Here is a 21,890-nt window from a genome sequence, read left to right as displayed (position 1 = left end):
GATGCGCAGGCATTCTCGCCCCTCTAATTTTGAACTACGGCTTCGGAGGTAAGTTATTTCAATCCCCTCTTCCTCCTCTAATAATCTCTTTTTGTCTCCATTTCCCCCAAAAATTGACATATATCATTTCATTTTTTTATCCTCTACTAAGTATATAAGAGATACCTCAAATATCGACCGTTGCTGCTTTATTTTGCACCGTTTTAAAAGAAAGAGATGGGTGGGTTTCCATTATCATTAGGGGAGAGCTCACAACTTAAAAAGTAATACGAAAACCGAATAATTTATTTCTTTATATTTTCTTAATTTCTTGAAATTTTCTAAATCTTACCTTATTTACTCCTTGGTGAACATTAATATCGTGATATATGACGGCAGCTAGTCATTATTAAATGCTAAGGTAAAGATATTGTATACTGAAAAGCTTCCCCGTTCAGAACAAAGAAAATAAATGTAAAAATATCTAGCCCACGAGCTGATACTTTTATTTGAAAGAATCAAAAGTTTTAAATAAAATGGTAAAATGGAATACCGTCAATTTTCAAGATATTACTATTAGGTACCATATTGAAAATGTACAGGTATTTCCGCCAGGTAATGTGTAAATAGAGCGAGGAAAGAAAATAGGGACCTTAAAAGGAGTGGGGGGATATATAAAGAGTTTATTTTTATATATAAATCCCAGTCAAGGAAACTATTTTACACTTGTGATCTGCTTGATTCCATCTTCCCCACCATTCCTGTCTGTCTTTTGTGTGTGTTCCTATCCCTGTTCCTTATATATGTATCCATGTGAATGAACATTATATATATATATATATATATATATATATATATATATATATATATATATATATATATATATATATATATATATAAAATGCAAAAGACTCGCTCAATAGTTTCTTTATCAATACCTCTAAACTCTATTTCCTCTAACATCTTCCGTGTTTTATCCTCTTGAATCTGATGTTAAATTTCATTAGTAATAAATTATGGCCTAAATCCTCATCCGTTCCAAGGAAACTCTGAATTAATCATGCTGCTCCTTAATCCATGCCTTACCTTAAGCTAGTCTAACTGATCCTTTTATAAATCACCTGAGATTTTCTATGTATTTATACACCTTTTGTGGTGCATAAACCAATTGTTGCTGATGATTAACCCCTGTCTTCTGTGGAACTCAATTGCTTTTTCCCTACAGTCATTCCTTACTTTTAAACCTTAGTCCCTCACCTCACCACCAGCTCTTTCTTCATCTACTGCCGTGTCCTGATATTCACTCATCACTCTCAAATATCTCCCTCCAGGAACACCCATAATGATGTGATCTAACTGATTTTGTACTGTATCACTTCTTACTCCTTATAATTGCTTGGTGGCAGGTGTACAAGCTTGTACCTGAACAATGACCAAGTTCATCATTTCTGCTTTTACCTCTACTAGTAATATTCTATCCGTTATTTGCTCTATGTATGTTAACTATGCTTCTTAACTTTTTATGTCATATTATTGCCACCCCACACTGGCTCTCTTCCTCTCCACTATATATTACACCCCGACTATCATGCCAGTAATAACCACTATCCTTCCATCTCACCTCGTACAGGCCTAAATTGCATGTATCTGTATTCTGCCTTCCACCTCCATATATATCTTCTTGTCCTGCCCTCAACATTGTCCTAAAATTCTGAGTTCCTATTCTAATTTGTTCTTTTTCTGCATCTTCCTCTGTTGCTGCAGTTGGTTTTGCTTTACAAGTATTTTGTATGATAAGGAACGTGGAAGTCTTGCCTCCACCATTTCCAGACACGACACATGGCCGATTAAACCAAGTCCCATAGCACTAGAACTCTCTTTCTCTATACTGTTCATCATGGCTCTCTAGGGAATAATAATTTAGGGGGCTTCCCATTGCCTTCTTCAAAAGTATTTTTAATGTGACACCATCAATCAATGGCCACTCTGCTGGGTTCTGATACCTTTGCAGCCATCTTACTGAGAAACAGATGCTGTGCGGGCTACCTTTTGTCTGGCTCTTTGACCTATCTGGTATGGGTGACCATACCAGGAGTAAATATCATGTCTGCTCCTACCAGCACAGCTCTAGGGGTCATCAGAATATGCAAGCCCTTCCAACACAACAAGGTGCATGCAGAGTGCATGGGGTGAGGGAATTAACATACAAATTTATAGGCAAACAAAACCAGTCCATTTCTTGACTTTGGAATATCTTTGCCTCTTGAAAAATGTAGACCATCCATATACATGTGGATATTTTGCTTCAATTTACAGTCTAGTCTGAAACAGCAATTATGTGTGTAGATAATAAAAACTTTTGATTTAGGTATATCACAAAACTTAGAAGGTTGGTAAATTATTGTCATTTCATAACTCTGCTCATTTAATTAATTGCTGAGGTTTGGTGTGCTTTTGATATACTTCTTTTGGCTATATGTTTCAAAATCAATGATTTCATTCCTTCCATCTGTTAGTTGTGGCTGTTTTAGTGTAGTGCAGCAATTATTATTATGAGGCTGAAAGAGGTTTTTCTGTTATTGTTACATTTGCAATGAAAAACTTGAGGAGTGAAAAGGAAAGTAAAATCAGAATAGTGATGGTCAAGGAAGCTTTCAACAGGAAAAAAAGTGTTTTGCAGCAAAATAGAAATTGTGCTTAGAAAAAGACTTAAGACTGATCAACTGTAATGCATTGGATGTGATGTTATATGGCTGTGAAATATGGACTGAGTTAAAAATGGGCCGGGAAAGGCTGGAGGCATTTGAGGTGTGGGTTTGGGTAAGAATAATAAGCTTAAAATGAACAGACCAGGTGAGGAATCAGGGAGTGTTGAGGAGAGAGGGAGATGTGAAAATATTGCTGAAAACAATTGGAAAAAAGGAAAAGAAACTAGCTTGGACATGTGCTAAGAAGGGACTGCCTCTTAGGGAGAGGTGCTAGAAGGCACAGTGGATGGGCCAGGCAAGAGAGGATGGAAGAGGGTCAAAATAATGGATGGTGGGGAAGAGGGTGATGGGTATGAGGATATGAGGGGGGTACAGGAAAGGGAAACATGGTGTAGAAGAGACCTCCATGGGCCTGCCCACCATGGCAGATGACTGATAATGATGAAATTGGCATAAATTCCATGACATTATTAAACAGTGCTTGTCCCTTTATTAACTTAAGTTCAGCTAGGTAAACTTAATTCCTTGCCCTTTTGACATTTAAGGTTTTGGGATATTGACTAAAGTTCTTACCTATTTAATTTATCCTGAGGAATGACTACAAAATGAATTCATTTTAATTTACTGCGAATTGCACCTGGGGGAATGAAACCTAAGTGTATCTATGTAAACCTTACTGTGGAAAATTTACTTGAGTGGGATTGATGCTGAAAGAGTTAACTTTTTGGTGTTGCAATTGAATTTATGAATAAGTAGAAGTATAATTTCACATGTATTACCATAGCTGTAGAGTATTGATGATATGTTAGAATTTAACTGTTATTAATATGGCCAATGTCTATGTATGTCAAAATCTACTTTTATATTAATTTCCCTGTTGGGAAATTAAATAATTGGCATTTTCGACTTCATTCCATTTCACAGATATAAAAAATGTATTGGCCCTGGATTTTAAACATAGAGGCTTCTTTTATCTCAATAGTTTCAGCCTCAACTTTGTGGAAGTTCATTTTAATAAATGAAAAAGAAAAACTTTGTTCCAATCCACCACTTTTGTGGATTGGAACAAAGTTTTGCTTCTTTTATGTATCAAATAAGGCTTAAGATGAAATAAATTGAGCATGTGTTAATTTTTAGTATGCCAAAAATGTTTACAACACTCGTAATCACGATTCTTTAGAACTGAAATAACAACATTTGACTCTCATGTATACCACAAAGCCTTGATTCAATACAGCCCTAAATTAGCATACCTGCCATCTGATAGATTGCACTAGACCTACTGTAGAAATTCAAAATTAGTTGATATTGGGTATTTTGAAAAATTGGGTACTTCCTGTAGTAATACACTGCCTCAAATTATTATTCATTTAGTTTCTAGACCTATAGTTACATTCACCTTGGCCACTTAAAATGTATCTATGCCATGTTAATGACCAAATTAACAAAGTATTGGGCATTTGCAACAAGTGTTTGTGATGTTAGCAGTGTCAATTTAATGCCATTCCATTTGGATTTTTATATAAGTGCATTAATATGAAATTGATTCAAATGGTGAAATATTAATTTTGTAAGTGCTTCTTTATATAGAAAAATCTTGTGTTTATTACAAATGTCTTATTACTTTTGTAATTTTACGATGCATTAATGTGGCAATGATATTGGAATTCTTGGACTTAATTTTGAATACTAACAAGGTCACTTTACAGAATAATTATGCTGACTATGGAACTATTTTCTGTCAATAGAAACATTATAGATATACAGAAATGATACTAATCCTAACTATTCATTTTTACATGTAATAATTAAACTTAATTTATTATTATGAATAATTATTTTTTTTATTTATGCCATTTAAAATATAGAAATTCTTTCTAATGATATAAATACTCATTATGCGTGATTTATCTCTTTTATACATTATTTTAAATTTCTTTTTTAGGAATCACATTCCATGTTAAAATATTCACGATTATCACAAGATTTTACTTTTAAACTGGAATACTTTTGAAAGAAGTTACCTTGTAATATTTGTTTGAGTATGTTTATTACACGTTTGCATAACTTAGTTTACCATTAAAAATACCAAATAATCATTATATTAGCTTGCTATTATAATATTAATGTCAATGATTGTATCCATAAATTTTTCATAGGAGGATTGAGTGAAGGTACAATTTTTTATTTATTTTGAACAACCCGCCACGACCGACATGCGTTGTGTAATTTGTTTATTCATCTTGATGCTCAGCGCCGTTCGTCAAAGACGAGAAGCGTGGAATGCATAGTTGCTCTGCGGGGGTGTTTAGACAGTATATTCTTAAAATATACGTCGTATCGGAAATAGAATTTGAAACGCTCCAATTAGCAATAAATATCTATAATTTTTTATCTTCGTAGTTTTGGTACTGTGTACCACTGTTACAGTACAAAGAAGGCTAGTGCAATTTAGCCTTGCCCGAGCCAACTATGCATGCTCGTTCGCAATAATTCCGCTGCAAAGCGTCCCAAACAGCTCTAAACTCTTTTTTTAGTGAGTTTTGGTGTGGCTTATGATCCATCATAATGATTATTGAAAATCCAGAGGCATTTAAGTCATGGCTGACAACAATATTGGAACCCCTGTAAGTAGGCCATTGTATCAAAGTTGTTGACGGTTGTGTTTGGAATATTTGGTTGTATTATCTAAACGTCTCCTAACTTCTATGTCCCTCTTCTTGTGCCACAGTTGCGATGCAGATCCTGCTGCGTTAGCAAAATATGTTTTTGCTTTGGTCAAGAAAGACAAACCAATTGCAGACCTTCGTGAAAGTATGATCGACCAGTTGGACGTTTTTCTTCAGCAAGGTACTTTTTAAATCCAAACTCAATACAGCCAACCCATGGCGTTTAATAATTAAAGAAAACTTTGATTTTAAGTCAAACTGTTTTAGTTAGAATCATAATTGGCTTTTGCTTAACTAAGCAATTAAAGTTTATCGCTGTTCACATTGTTTGTGCATAATATGATAGGCATTTTTTGCTACAGTTGATAGCCTAATTATTTGAGTATTTCAACCGGTTTTTTGTTTTCCATTATTGTTTTAATTTGCAGTAGCATTTTCAATTGTGTACATAAATACAACCACCATATTGTTTGAATAGTCTTTCATCAGTGTAAGTCCATTATTATTTCCCTATTAAGCAGCTTTAACTTGAATTTTCCAACTGCACGCGAAATGGGTATTTTATAGTATGGCCTGTATTGAGGGTAACATAGTGAAATGTCTTATTTAAGTGTGGAATTTTGTATGCCATGAAAAGTTTTCAGATTTAATTGGAGAATACATCTCCATTAATTTCTCTGCTGAAGGTTTCTTCTATTTTGACAGGAATATAAACAATAATATTAGGGGTATTATTTTAAGAATTTGTTTTGCATTTACAATACTGATGTAGCTGTTGCCTGTGTCATCCAACACAGCCACAATTGTAGGCCGCCATAGCATCGCGGTGAAAATCTTAATAATTGGCTGCACTGAAACATTTCTAGGCTAATAAAAGCATATTCAAATGACATGTGTGTTCTCACTTGCCCAGTTATTGATAGTTGATATTAAATAGACTTGACTTGAAGATTTGTAGGACTTCATTCAAATCGTTTCCTGTCCATCCCCTATGGCGCAAATGACCTCAGTTGTCGGTCGCCTCCCCTCAAAACTACTGCTTAAATACTATTTAATCTTGTTTTTGTTGGGGGAAAAATATTTAATCATAATGTCTTAGTCACATTTTTTATTTTTTCTATATTCTATTTATATAATTAATATTTATCATTAAAGACCTATAATACAAATTTCAAAGTTCTGGTACATTTCTGTTGATGATGTTTAACTTTGGATTTTTCCAGCATTGTGTTATGGACTCATTCAGTGTTACATGATGTTCCAATTTATGCTTGATTTTTGTATTGTTTTTGTATTTTGTGATAACCTCTTCGGCAACATGTAGCGAGCCATTAAATTTGTCCATTTTTGTAATAATATCACATAAAATGCATGTGGGAGCTTATTACGAGCAAATCATTTTTTCTGTTATATCTTGATCTGCCCCATGTTAATCACCTGAAAAAAAGGTATGATAATGGTGTGGGTGCATTCTGGTTGGTAAACAGCATCTGCCTCCTAGTGTTAGGGATTTGGAAATGGTATGCTGCCTATCATTTAGTCCCTTCAGAAATGTTGTAGTTAATTATTAATGGGGAAAGTGGGCCTGGGATATTACTAGGCTGTGGGTTTGCTTGTGGCATGTTGACAAAAATTTCCAAACCTGACCATTTGCTGTCCATGGAACCCCTGCTGCAATGTTAAGGTCTCCTTAAAGTAAACTCTCCCTTGTTTAACTTCAGCGTAGATAAGGTTGTGAACGCTGCACTGTGATTACTCTAGATATAACGTCTATCTCTCTTCATTATTCTGTAGAGAAATTGTTTTTCCTCTATGTGACTGTGAACACCGGATAAAAATTGTTTAATCTTGCATACCTCTTTCATTGCTTTAAATGTCAAAAGACCCTCAGATGTTAAAAAATAATGGGTGGAATAGATTTTTAAGATTGGAATAGATCGAGTGATGGTGTTGTGTATTGAAACTAAGCTCAAAGGGTGTGATCTTGTTGAAAAAAATTGGCATTAGAATAACATTATGGTAATGAGTTAATGATAGTTCTGTGATAGTCAGGATGTAAACTTGATTCTGAATGATAGGGTTAGTACACTTGTAAGGAAATATGAGGTAGTGTCCCCTGTCTTAATCTGTATTTGTATGGAAGTTGATATATGAAAATTTGTGATTGCACTTGTTACTCTTCAGTGGATGACAATACTGGAACTCAGTGGAATGAGCTCCGAGGTAATTTGAATGAATCGTTGGAAGATCCCTGACCCCGATGAAAGAATTATAATATTGAGAAGCATGCATGTTTGGGTCTTTTTTAGAATAGAAATGCCTTGAAAAGAGTGGTAAGGCCTTTTGGTCATCCCTGTATGAATGATAGTGGGAAAAACTATTTGGATTGTTTGAAGACAGTGAGGATTGCAATGAATAAATGATTAATTCTAAATACATTCATTTGTATGTGTGAAAAGAGGGGGTTTCTAAGAGTTTGATTTATTAAGTAATGAATAGATACCGTGAGGATTAGTAATGGATAGGAGGGCAATGAGAGGTACTGAATTGTATGATACTTAAAATTAGATCTGGGAAGTAAGAGGTTTGAAGGAAGATTAAAACAAAAAATCAATTGAAAGTAGAGAAGCTGTAAAAAAATGTCGTGGTAGACTGTTACTGCAGGCTTTAGGATAAGCTGAATTCAGAATTGGTCAAATAAGAAAATTATATTTAAAATAGAAGCTTGAGTGATGCATGGTAGACTAGAAAGATATGATTGTTGGTAATGTGCTGAAGATGTGGTCGGGAGAGTAAAAGATGATGTGTGAAGAAATTAATATATTCTGAGAGTGGCAAGGAAGGGGCTGAAAATGGGTGGATTTCAGTGTAAGGTGAAGAAGCTGAGAGAATAGATGATGATTCCAAAGAAAATTAGAAATGCAAAAAGTTTTGGGGAAATTAAGGAAAAAATCAGAATGCCACAAATAGAAGAAAGATGCTGAATGAATTTGAAGAAAATAAGAATCTGTTTCAGAAATACATAGAAAGGGAAACGTCAGAAAGGACAAGAAATGACTGATAAAATAAGTGCAATATTCTTATCTGGGATGAATACAGAGTTATAGATCTTCAGATCTAATATTTTGAGGACATCTGTAATAATTTTGAGGAGAATGACTGTGAGCCAAATGAATGTGGGGAAGTTGGTTAACCATTGAGAACATGAGATTGTATCAGCAGTGATCATTTTAAAGAATGGGAAAATTTGGGGTGCAGATGATATATGTATACAAAGGGAGACCCTAAAGTAACGGGAAATGGGCTGCGGTGGGGAGCGAGAGTGGGGGAAGCCTTTGTTCGGCCGGTCGTACATCAGGCTCACACCACCTGTGTCAGTGTGCGCAGTGCCGTCGCTGTGACTGGATTGGTCCATCTGTGAGAGCTGTTTCAGTGAAACAGCTTTTTTCATTTCGGCGAAAAACGTAATGGGGGATTATCAAGAGCAATGAGCTGCAGTGAAATTTTCTTTCCTGTTGAGGAAATTGGCTGCGGAAACTACTGTAATGCTCAAGACTGCCTATGAGGAAGCTGCCCTAATCAAAACCAGAGTCTCAGAGTGGTTTACACATTTTTAAAAAGGGTGAAAAGTCAATTGAAAACCAACCCCATTCAGGCCGCCCTTAAGCATCAAAAACTGGCAAAAACGTCGACAAAATCAATGCCCTCATTTGTGAAGAATGTCGCAGAACCATTGATCAACTCTGTGAGACGTCTGGAGTGTCATGGAGTTCAAAAGAGCAGATCTTTAGGACATAGGCGACTGGTTCTTCCATCATGACAACGCACCAGCTCATACCGCTCTCTCCGTGATGCAGTTTTTGACAAAAAACGGTATGACATCGATTGTCCATCCCCCCTACTCACTGGATTTAGCTCCCTGTGACTTCTTGTTCCCCAGACTCAAAAGAGACATGAAAGGAGAGTGTTTTGACACTGTGGAGGAGGTAAAACAAAAATTGCTAGAAGGCCTAAAGGACATCCTGATTAATGAAATTCAGAAATGTTTCAAACAATGGAAGCATCGTTTGGAGAAATGCATTGTGGTCAATAGGGAATACTTGATTTGAAGGTGAACAAAATATAAATATATTGAGAACTAAAGAACTTATAACAAAATTTGAACACACAATGCTAATTTGGCCGGTCTGTGTGCTTTTGTATGAATATGTCAAGTATGGATGCATTGATGAGGGAGGTTTAATGATTGAAGATTTAATTGTACCCTTTCTTCTGTTTTTGTGCATTGCAATGTTACTTATTGGCAACCAAAGAAATTTACAGCAATTCTTGGAAAGTTGAAGCGAATGACATGGAAAATTAAACTAACATCAAATCATCCACAATTAAAGTATCCATATGTAAATGATGGAATGGGGATTATTACAATGTCAATGGCTAAATAATTGAGCAAATTAATTATTTGCTCAATCTATTTGTGTATCTATGTTTTAATGAAGATGATAGGTAGATGGTTGATTGATGAAGAGAATAAAAGACAGGCAGATACTGGCAATAGGGGTAGTATTTTCAGGGAGGCGACCGAAAGCTAAGGCCATTTGGGATTGATAGGAAAGGATGAAGGGTGGAGAGAAACCTGGCATTAACATTAGCCTACTCTTAATGAAAGGCACCAAGGGGTCCACAGCTTAACGTCCCATCCGATGGACGGTGTACTCACTCAAAGTGCCCTCCACGAAGCACCTTTAGTAGGGATCAAGATACTACTGAAAAATATTTGAACCCAGGTCCTCTGGATTTAGATAATGGCATGAAGGTTTTTGGTAGTATGTGAAGTATATAAAAAATGTTCATCTTAAACAGCAAAAACAGCAGTGTCTGTACACTTGTTCATATTATTTTATGGAAGTCAAAATTGGGTTGGTCAGGATAAGCATAAATGTTGACTAAAGAAAGGAATAAAAACTACACGAGAAATGTTTATAGTAAAATAGAGTTGATAAATGGGTGATAATGAAGAGAATTTAGATGCACCAATAATAGACGTTGAAAAAAGTGTGCTACCCTGATTTGGTCATATTTAGAGAAGGGAAGTTAAGAGGAAATGGTTTGAGAGCAAAGTGCATACCAATAAAGTCATGTATGTATATATGTGGATGTAGTTGAAGACACTATCAACACAATGCATATGAGAAGTTTCACAAACTGAAAGCTAATATGAAATGTTTAAATTTGAGAGGAGTGTGCAATGATGGAGTATTATGAAGGAAATCAGTATGAGGAATAAGTTTCCTCTCATGGGCTAAAATCTGAATTTTTATGACAAAGCCTGTTCCAAAAAGGAATGGCCTAAACAGTATCTAATTCATGGTGAAATAAAAATAAATAGTAAGGCCTCGAAATGTATGCATTTCGAGGCATTCAAAACTTGTGATTGTTGACTTTTTGTTATAGTTTAATTGATTCAATCATTGTATCAACTGAGAGTGTTAACCAACAGTTCATAAACAGTTATCTTGCTGGAAAAAAATTATAATTGAAGAGAGTGAATTGATATGTCATTGTTTAGTGTTTAGCACAAAAATGAGTGAGTTGTTTTGTTGAATTTAATGTAGGCTAAGTATTCATCTTGAATTGAAATTGTAGTTTACTTGTACGCATCTAAAACTAGACATAATTTGTCTAGTTTTATTTCATTTTAAATGAAATATGGGGTTATTTTTCCATGTTTTTACTAAGTTTATGAATAGATTTATCTTATTTATGGAACTTGAAGTAGTTTTATTCCTTATTGTGTCTATTGAAAGAGCAATCAACGGAAAGAATTGAAAATTGGTGGACATTGAGAAAAGATCTACTAGCTGCGCTCTTGCTAATCAAAAACCCTATTGACAGGTAACAATACGAACTTTATGGTGCATTGTTTTTCTCCCTGAATATGGATTTGTGGAATATATTATTCCATGGGAGTGAGTCACTGGCAGAAATAGAAAAAATTGGAAGACAATAATGTTATAAAGTTAAGGAAGAAAGGTAAACATTTGCAAGTAGAGGAAAATAGAAGCACAGATCTCCTATTAAAAGTAGGAGAGGGAAGAAATATAAAAAAATTCTACTGAACAGAAAAGTCAAACCCTATTACAGTATATATTTCTAGAATTTGCTGTGTTAAAAATACTGTGTTTTACTCTTATTACTGAGGTCATCATCAGGGAATGGCACTCTCATTGAAAGGGAAGCAAAATGTCAAGTAGGTACTTTCCAAAAGCTGCAGCCAATCCTGAAATGCATAATCTAATAGATCAAAGAAATTGTGGATGCCTCAATTTTAAAAATTTAAACTCATTGGGATACAATTAAGTTACCAAGAACCTTATGATTTTATTTAAGATGGGAAAATAAAGAGAACAATCATCAGAAATGGCCTAGGCGGATTAATGCAAAGCAGATAATCTGATGAATGAATGTCAGTACTGGGTATAATTAAGTGGCTATAAGTAAAGAAATCTGATTGGAGAGCAACTGCATATTTTGTCCGCGGGGTATGCTAAGGAAAATCTAATCTTTAAGGCGAACAAATATATCAATGGTTTTAAAAGCTTAAGTTATGAAGAAATTAGAAAAATGTATAAATAGTATTGAATTATGATCAATTGAATGATTAATTAAAAATAGCAATTTTCCACAAAAATAAAATTTAATGCGACCGGTTTCAATGTTACTACATCATCATCAGGCACCTGATGATGATGTAGTAACATTGAAACCGGTCGCATTAAATTTTATTTTTGTGGAAAATTGCTATTTTTAATTAATCATGATATTCCACCATATCACGCCTGAAACGTCTCTTTTCAATTGAATGATATTGATTATTGGAGTAATTTAAACAAAATTCTACATCTGCCCATACTCAAGGTGGAGTTTCACCCATTTTAGGCATCAACAATCGACTTTTAAGTATTTGTTAGAGAATCTTCAATATTAATAATCATAAAACTTATTTTTGTAGAATATTAATAGAGTTTTATCAGTACCGTCATTTTTTCCTAATAGCATAGGCCTTGAATAGTGTAAACAAATTTGCATAAGAAATACTCTGCAGGATATGTGGCCATGTATATATTAATTTCCCTTAATTTTCTCCATTGACATTGGAATATAATTGGTGTTTTGATTGGATTTTGTATTTGGCCATTGATATTCCTGAATTTTCGCAAAGGTGCACCCTCATGGATTCCTTGCACTGATTGGGACAGCTGTGTTGCTCTTTATTCAGTTTCAGGATTGCCCCATCATTTTCTTATTTCTTTTTCTATATAATAAGTATTCCATTTACATCAAATCTTAGAAGCAGCTTGATTTCAATGTCTTTCATTATGCTAATTAGAATTTCCAATACCTCTCATTTTTTATACCTTTGACTCCACTATTCTTCGGCAGAATAATCATGAAAGCTGTGAATTTGGTACTCTTTCAGTATTTTCATAAAAGGTATCAATCATAGAAAGCTGTAAAAAAACTTGTTTCTATTCATTATGAAAGATAAATAAAACTTGAAAAGTTAAGTTCTTTGTTTTCTAAGATAATTTTTAAAATCTTCTACCTAAGTATTTTTGCAGAAAAATTGTTTCTTAATTCTGTCAAGGCTAATTACTATGAAGTACAAAGCAGGTGGAATTACATTTTAAGATTTAATGAATACTTAGTACTTAAATATTTATGTACATATAATGGAAATTTGATGCAATCATTCGATGTTCCCACTTCTGTGTGGCCATATTTTGCTGTCAGTTCCATCATAGGAATTTCATCTGGTTTATCTCCTCCCATTATGACAAGTCTGTGTTATCAAGTGCTGTTTCCTAGATGCTATTGATAATACTGTATTTTTTGCTAAGTTGGTATTTCATTTTTTCCCTCACAATCTTTCTACTTCTTCCACATCTCTTTTTGTTGCTCAATTCAATATTCTATCAAGTTGTACATTCCTTCATGATCCTTGGTAAACCACTTTTTCAGTGTCTTTTGAAACTTCGATTTGATTTCATTTGTGTATTGCAATAATGGGATCCTTTTAAATTACAGAAACCTTGAAGTTTGTGGACCTTCTCTTCAAAACATTGGAGACTCAGTCCTATGTTGATAATAAAATGGTCATAGTCAAGACAGAGCCTATTTTGTCAACTACTCCTGCATTGCCAGCTGCTATGGCAACCAGTGCTGCAGCTCCCAGTCAAGTCCTTACTATGCCACTCATTTTGCCAACTCCAGCTTCAGGGGGCATGTCTAGAGTACTTCCTGCAAATCTTGGAGCTACAACACCTGTTAAAAAGGAAGCAGTTGACACTGCTGTTGTGCGGTCACATCGTAAATCAGACTCTGTAAGTTCATATGGCAAGATTGGGTTTGTATATCCATGTATTCAATTATGCATGCATAGTTAGCTGATGATTAAAGATGGAGTTAATTATTTTGCCCAAAGGGAGTGCCCTTTTTTTCTTCGACGAGAATGTTAAAATTAGAAAATGATTGCATGGATGTCAGTAACTTGTATTTATTACATTATACTGCAAATAAAGAGTACTGACTAAGGCTATTTACTTTGAATTAAGAGTAATGTAGTGAACAGTATGTAGATCCTGTTTCAAAATTTGTTTTTCCAAGTGCATGCACATGTGGCTCTTAGTAACAAGTAAGAATCAAACAAACTTAGAGAAACGATCACATCATTGTTTGTGTAAAAATTATTCGCTATTACTCCTTTTTTATATTATTGATTTTACATTGTTGGAATATCTTATTACAAGTTTAGATTACACTGTTTTATTGGCTACCCTATGATCACCTTGACTGCACTGAAATGCTGGAACACTTTCGCTTATAAGTAATATCATACTAAATTAAATTGATGGGGTGAATGGTTTTACCACTTTGCATACTAAGGGTGTGAGAAATGGTAGTGTTATCTGTTTTATGCTGATCCTTGCTTATATTCTGTATGGCAGGGGCTCGGTTGAACAAGGGACTTATCTATTTTCAATCTCGCCCCAATAAAGACATTTCATTATTAATATGCTGAGCCCTTAGGATGTACTACTAAATCCTTTGGATGGGACTTGGAAACATGCCTCTTAAGTGTCTTTCATTGTAACACCATAGAGAAATTTATAATTTAAATGATAATTCAATTTCTGAATTCCAACCTACTCCATAAATTTACCCATTAACAGTTTTCTTCAAATCACTGAAATTAACGTCATCTTTTTATGCTCATTTGATAGGAAAAGGAAGATAAAGGAGTAAGTCGAAGTGGTGGAAGGTCAAGGCATCGGTCACCACTCTCTCCTCCACTCAGACGTTCTCGATCTCGCTCATGGGAGCACTCAAGTTCATCCCATCGCTCTCGAGGACGTGAGCGTGAAAGGGAACGGGAGAGGGATCGTGGGCGTGCTGGCTGGAGAGGAGGAGTTGAAGAAGAAAGGCGTGGACGAAAACTATCACCCAGCCGCAGATATGGACGAGATCGCAGGTGAGTGATTACGCTTATCTCAAAGTGAACATCTAATGACCTAGTGAAAAATAATGTTGGCTTTCGAGGGATTAAATGTAATTTAAAATGATGATTACAAGATAATATTGTTTGCGGGCCATGATCAGGTACACCTTATATTAATGATGATCAATCATAAATTTTATAATTTTGTTTGGTGTGAGAGAATTTAAATTAATATTTCAATAGCTGAAACTTTTCTTGAATTCATTCTTTTTCTCCATGAATATTACTTATTAACTTATGATGGATTCCTAATATCAATGAGTTAGCCAAATGGGTTAAAGAGTTGAAAATTTGGATTCCATCTGTTGAATACACTGTCATACAAAATGATAATTCTGTCAGATGGATTAATTTTATGAGTGTGGAAGATAGAAGGTTAGAAAAAAAGCTCATCTATTTTCCTCAATGTATTCTTCTGAGTGAATCTCCATTTCTGAATCACATACATTCATCCTCTATCAGAGTAATTCTGAAAACAACGTGTGTGACAATTATTCCCTAAATGGTTGACCCTAAGCATTATTTATTTGCTGTCGCTAATGTAAAATAAATGTATCCAATACTTTTAAATGTCATGAAGTTTAAATTAGGGCATATGCTGTCATTAAAACTCTAAATTTTTGTCGGTATTTTTGTGTTGCTTTCTTTGTCACAATATTAGAAAATGCATTTATTTGGTGAAAAAATTAAGCAGTAATTTCAAGTTTGATAAATCCAGTATTTCTTAGTAGGTTCATTAATGGCTAATGAATTTTTCTTGTATGATAACTTTTCCTTCTTTCTTAGAGTCACTGCTACAAAACTGTGAAGTTTTTAAGGAATCATCATTCGCTCTCCAATCATCCACTATTTTTTATTCTTTCCAGTTGAAACCTGGGATAGTATTGTGGATTTTTGTTGTTTCTATTCATGTGGGGAACTGAGGATGATTCTGCCTCATGTAGTCAGAGTGCAGTTTTCATTCATTCAAATGAACATATTGTTTGTCTCTTTGCCTAAACAATAGATCATAAAATTTTTGTCCTTTCAGAAAAAACTTGAATGAACTGAGTTAGATTATCAGTAGCCGCTTGCCTTTTTGCCATTTGTTGGGGATAGATATAATTTGTTTTAATGCTCTTCTAACATTTAAAGCATCTAATTTTTGTAGATTTCAATTTTAATTATTAGCAATGCCTGCAACAACTCCTTTTTTTGATTGTTAGCATTTAAGTATTAATGCTCTTCATACCAAAGCAATGTATATATGCTTATAAGATTGATGCAGAAATGCTGTGTTTTCATTGGGAGGGTTCATAATGTAATGTGAGACTTAAAATTATGATGTGTTGATTTTTTCTTCAATAAAATTAGATCAAGCTGGTCACGCTCCAAATCACCTCGCCGTGGTGATGGTGGTTCAAGGTCAAGCTCACGATCACCAAGGCACGGGCACACCAGAACTAGTGGTGGAAGTGGTCGAGGTGGTGGCTACCGCAGTCGTAGTTCTTCCCCTGCTCAGTCTCACCTCAACGTGAAGGGCTCCTCTATGAGTCCTAGATCAAGATCTCACACACCTACACCCCAAGGACCCCACAATAGGTCACGGTCCCGGAGCCATTCACCAGGTAATTTCCCAGTTTTGCTCTCTGTTTCATCTTATTGTGGACTCTTATTTCTAATGTAAAATTAAGGTATAATATTAAGGTCCTATTCTTTAAAAAAATGTGTAGATAATCTCAGGTCATTAATTTTTTTAATGGTATTTTTAAAATCTTGAGTGCATTAAGTTCAATAAATGCACGAGTAACCAGTAACATAGCTCACCATTGAAAATGTGCTCCCAGACAAAATGATTGTGTTGCTTTGGGCATTATGTATCTTTTTTATTGATATTTCAAAAGAAACAATATTTTGTGGTAACAGTTGGTAAATATGAAAATATGCCCATTTTGGATTTACCCATGGTGGGTATCAAGCATAGAAAACTGGTAATTCATAAAAAAATTCGAAGTTTAGCAGAAAATATAAGGAATTCCAGTGATATCACCAAGGAAAATCTGGGAATTTAGTTGTCTGGCAATTAAAAATTCCTTCTGTATGACAATATATTAAGAAACCTACAAAATTTACAATAGGAAAAGGTCATTCTAAATTCATTGAAGTAACCATTTTTAACTAATGTCCTTTGAATTTGTTAAAGACAAAAAATATAGCAGGAATGAAAATAGCAATAGAAACTAAAATATCCAATTTGTATCATATGTATGTTACAATTGGCTGGATAGTGTAAGTATGATTATATTTCCATATTTGGTTGTTTTTTTTTGTTTCTCATCCTTTTTCCTCACTATACTTAAAAAAAATTCAAGTTTCTCATTAATGCGACTACTTTTAGATTTTGCTCAAATATTTACATGACTAGTTACATACATAGCTAGGATCTGCTCTGTATGTATGTGAAGCATTTTTCTAACACCAACCTACTTTCTATGTCAATTGCAACCTGCATGAGTGTTTCATTTTTTTTATTTTGCAGAACACTTGAGGGATGCAAAAAAAGAGCCTCTCTCGGGTGCTGGTACTCCAACTCAAGACAGTAACCATGGAGATGTAGACATGCGCTTAACAACCACTTCTCAGAGTATTCAAAGTGTGGTCAGTGCAGCACCGCCCCCACCAGGTGTGGTGCCAACTGCTGTGGCATCAGTGGTGCCTGTGGTGACCCCATCACAGACTGGTGTACCCCCTGGGCCGACAGGGTCGGCTGTTCCAGGTGTCACAACTCCACAGCAGGCGGCATCTGTGCCACCTATTGGAGTGGATGGAATTGGGGCACCTGATTACCTGCCAAAGAGGAGATGCAGAGACTTTGATGGTGAGCCATGTAGTTCATGAACTTTTTTAAGTTTTGATGTCTCGTAGTTATTGTTCTTTCTAAGCGGAGGACCACATTCAGTAATTATTTATCAAATTTTCTTTATTTTAAGTTTTTGGGTAATTCATTTCCATTGACCCACACCAAAAATTTGTGAGATGCAGCTTGCGTAATTCATGCCTCGATGTGGGCACCCCAATGGAATGGCACAGTTTTGTATAAGAGTGCATGTGTACATGAACTTATGTGGAAATCATGAGAATGTTTAATGAAATACCATTTCAACAGCATAGCCATTACTCAGTTACCATAAAGTCAAACTAGTTAAATTGATGTTAATGTCTTTGATCATACTTTGTGGTGTGTGTTCTGTTTTGTTTTTCTTAAACGTTCCACAATTTTCCTATTTTCCTCATTTTAAGTTCACTTTTTGTTACACCACATGCATAATTATGTACAAATGTAGTAGGAGAGTGGGCAAAAAAAGCAAACAAAAATGAGTGAAATCTATGTCATTGAAACATAAACTAAACTAATTGCTAAGAGTTGACTTAAATTAGCTCTCATATTTCTCTGGTTATTGAATTTGTGTCCCCATTTCATTGTTGAACTCTATGGTAAAATCTCAGAAAACAAGAGAAGTAATAGTAATCACTTCTGCTATCCACTCTACTAAATACCCTATGTTAATGCCACTCCTGCAAGGCTTGATGACAAGTTACACAACTATGACTGCTTCATGACATTCTACTGATAGTTATTCTACAGAACATCTACTTTTTAAGCCCAATAAAGATTTTCAGTGCCAAGGTATTTATGTAGTTAAACTGACAAGAGCTTTTCCCTAGAACTCAGGGAATATGGGTTAAAATTCTAGTGTAGGAAAATGGTTTTTGCACTGGAGAACTATCACATTGGGATGAACTCTAGCAGGGATTCCACTTAACCTTTAATTGCTGCGTTTCCCACTTCTTCTTTAAATTTAGTAATATACAGGAAGCAAAAATATCTGATTTGGATATTTTCATGTGCAGGTCAAATTATGAGAGACACTTATACACTAATAGATGAGTGCAAAAGAGATTTAGCAATTCGTAAAAAGTCCATTTTCCATATGTGATTATCACACTTTCTGTGTCTAATGAGCAGAGATAGATTGTTCAAATACATGACCATTTTCTTATTTTGTTGATTTTCTAATTGTTCCTTCTTAAAAAATCTGTTGCAGAGAAAGGCTATTGCATGAGAGGGGATCTCTGCCCATACGACCATGGCAATGATCCAGTAGTCTTGGAGAATGTTGCCCTCAGTCGGGTGCTGGCATATGGAGGAGCAGGCACTGCCCGAGTCCCAACTCAGCATCCACCACCCCTACCGCCAAACACCCCACCCCACCCTCCACCCCCTCCTCCCCCACCTCCACCTGTGGTGGTTGGCGCGTCCTTGAGTCATCCTCCACCACCACCACAAGTAGTCACAGGGCCACACCATCCAAGGGGGATGATGGGACCACATGTAGGTCGACCTCACCTCCATCACCACCAGGCCCACCATCCTGTTGGAGGCTTGTCTCATCCACGTGGGAATATGGGTGAGTGTTTTTGTTGCATTTCCACTGTATTCTTGGTTGCCTCAGATATACCTTTGCCATGAATTGTACAAGTGTTCATAAATTCCTATGTATTAGCAAAGTTAGCACCCCATTATTTCTATTTCACTTTTTATGCTTACTCTCAAAACTTTCATCTACTTCCACTATTCCATTCCAAGTTATTTTTACGGGTGTATTGCGGTTGAATGTTCAAAAAAATAATTAAAAACCCACTTTTGTTAGGGCCACTGAGTCATATCTCCAAATAATCAAGTATGATTTGGTTTATTATTGTCTAACATAAAGTAAAACTTCTAATATATGTTTTGTCGAAACCTGGGAAAAATATTGATGATCAACTTTGATGTGAATTAGAGGCCTGGGGAAAACATTTTAATAGTATATTTAGTATAATGCCATTTTTTTTCATTCATTAGCGGAATACAATCCTGATGCTCCTAGCATGGAACCAAGAGTGAGTTGGGGAAGACCTCATTTCAGGGGTCCACCACCTGGTAAGTTTGCTTGGCAAAAACTAAAGAGAACAGATGAAAGTTTTAGTCCTATTCATTGTATTATGGCCACCTAAGTCGTATATTATGACTGTTAATTGCTGCAAAAATGTTAATTTCAAACTTCTTGCTCATATTATGTTTCAGTTTGAATTATGATAGAATTAGCTTCTTTTATTGAGTCATTGTGGGAAATATGTTGTTTTGAATCGAAATTTTACTATATTTCCCATTACCATATTCATGCTTGTAATTGGTGCATTTTTTCCAAAAATATTGTTGCAAAAATTAGGATGCATGCATTGCATAAGATATTTCCTCTAGTATAGCAAAACATCAGTGATACACCAGAATTAATTAACTTTTACTAAACATGCTTGACCCAAGGTGACACACACAAAGAAGAATAGCAAGGAAATGGAAAAATGTAAAGCCATTTGGTGCAAAGAAAGCACAAAAACCATTTTGGATGCCTTAAGATAGATGAGGCAATTTTTTGTCAGCAATTTCATATGATATACTGGAAATATTTGAGAAATCATTTTAATATATGCTAGAAGAAAAAAATCATAATTGTGATTATGTAGATATAGTTAGTTATCTAAACAGTAGTCATACTGATTAATATATAACTGATTATTACTAAAAAACAAGACTTAAATATTGGCCAATGATAACACATTTTAGATGAATATTTGTTTAAAAAATATGAAATTTTGTTATTGTAAATTTTGATTTTATTAAAAAATGGATTCCTAATTGATTTATGTTGTTTGAAGTCAGGATAATAATATTTGTTAGTATTCAAGAAAAAAACTGTGGGAAACTTTTTGAGTGTAAATTTATACCTAATTATAAGGACAGTTAGGTCATTGAGATACATTGTATTTCAATTATGTACACATTTACCGACTAGAAGCCCTTCTAAATTAGGGGCACAATACGAGGATTGCTATTTATATTTTGAGCCTTGACAACACTAAGTGATTTTGGCACTATTGTCGTTTGATCATAACTTGTGTTGTTTACAATGACTCTGAAATTTTGTCTGAGCAAAAAAATGGAGTTAACTCGTGAACACTTTCATGCGATGTTTTTTTATGAATTTCAACGTGGATTATCAAGACAGTGTGCATCGATCAACTTACTTCCACTTTTGGCAATGAAACCCCATCCTTTGCCCCTGTTTAACGCTGTTATAACGAACTCCATCATGGCTGCCGTTTGTTCAGTGACAAAAGTCGTGAAGGTCATCCGAAATCAGTTGTTGTGCCAGAAAACATTGATGCTGTGCAAGAACTAGTACAGGAAGATCGTCATGTGACTTCTTGTGAGATTGAGGCATCCTTTGGGATTAGTATGACGAGCATCAATAAGATATTGCATGTACATTTAGCTGTGAAAAAAATTTGTTTGCATTGGATCCCGCATAATTTGACAAAAGCTCAAAAAGATGCCCTTGTCAATTGGTGCCAAGAAATGCTCAAGAAATGCAATTGTGATGCATCAAAAGCTGTGTATAACATCTACGCAGGTGACGAATCTTGGATCTATGTGAATGAGCCTGAAACAAAACAGCGATCCACTGAATGGGTCTTCCAAGACGAGCCAAATCTGACAAAAGTGATTCGTGCACGAAGCACATGGAGGCAAATGATCGCCTGTTTCTTTGGAATAACTGGACATGTGGCAACTGTACTGTTAGAACAACATAGAACTGTGGATTCTGAAGGGTACACAAGCATTTGTGTGCCAAAAGTGCTTGTTGAAATGTGGAAAAAGAAGCGGCAACGAAGGATCATTCTTCATCATGAAAATGCAAGCTCTCACAGGTTGGCTGAAACAACTACCTGTTTGGCTGACCAAAACGTCGAATTAATGGGTCATCCTCCATACAGCCATGATTTAGCACCAAATGACTTCTTTTTACTCCCGTTTATTAAGAAAAATTGTATGGCCAACGTTTTTCGGTGCCTGAAGAAGCCGTGGATGCATTCCAAAACCATGTTTTGGAG

The 21,890-nt window shown here is 35.1% G+C and overlaps 1 protein-coding gene across 2 annotated transcripts in view; it reads left to right on the top strand.

Annotated features, from left to right (window-relative positions):
- The first annotated feature begins 4,938 nt into the window (after window positions 1-4,938).
- swm (Zinc finger protein swm) overlaps window positions 4,939-21,890 on the top strand; it is a 38,701-nt gene continuing 21,749 nt past the window's right edge. For both annotated transcript variants that reach the window (XM_071585954.1, XM_071585953.1), the window contains exons 1-8: window positions 4,939-5,314; window positions 5,419-5,537; window positions 13,445-13,740; window positions 14,641-14,888; window positions 16,269-16,522; window positions 17,434-17,772; window positions 19,001-19,363; window positions 19,801-19,878. In XM_071585954.1, coding sequence (XP_071442055.1) covers window positions 5,256-5,314; window positions 5,419-5,537; window positions 13,445-13,740; window positions 14,641-14,888; window positions 16,269-16,522; window positions 17,434-17,772; window positions 19,001-19,363; window positions 19,801-19,878 — 1,756 coding nt within the window. In that variant the 5' untranslated portion in view covers window positions 4,939-5,255. The remainder of the gene's footprint in view (window positions 5,315-5,418; window positions 5,538-13,444; window positions 13,741-14,640; window positions 14,889-16,268; window positions 16,523-17,433; window positions 17,773-19,000; window positions 19,364-19,800; window positions 19,879-21,890) is intronic.

This window comes from Hetaerina americana, unplaced genomic scaffold, assembly GCF_022747635.1.
Source record: "Hetaerina americana unplaced genomic scaffold, ioHetAmer1.1.p SCAF_2, whole genome shotgun sequence".
In the NCBI taxonomy this organism is placed as follows: domain Eukaryota; kingdom Metazoa; phylum Arthropoda; class Insecta; order Odonata; family Calopterygidae; genus Hetaerina; species Hetaerina americana.
This window is presented reverse-complemented; position numbering and strand designations above follow the sequence as displayed.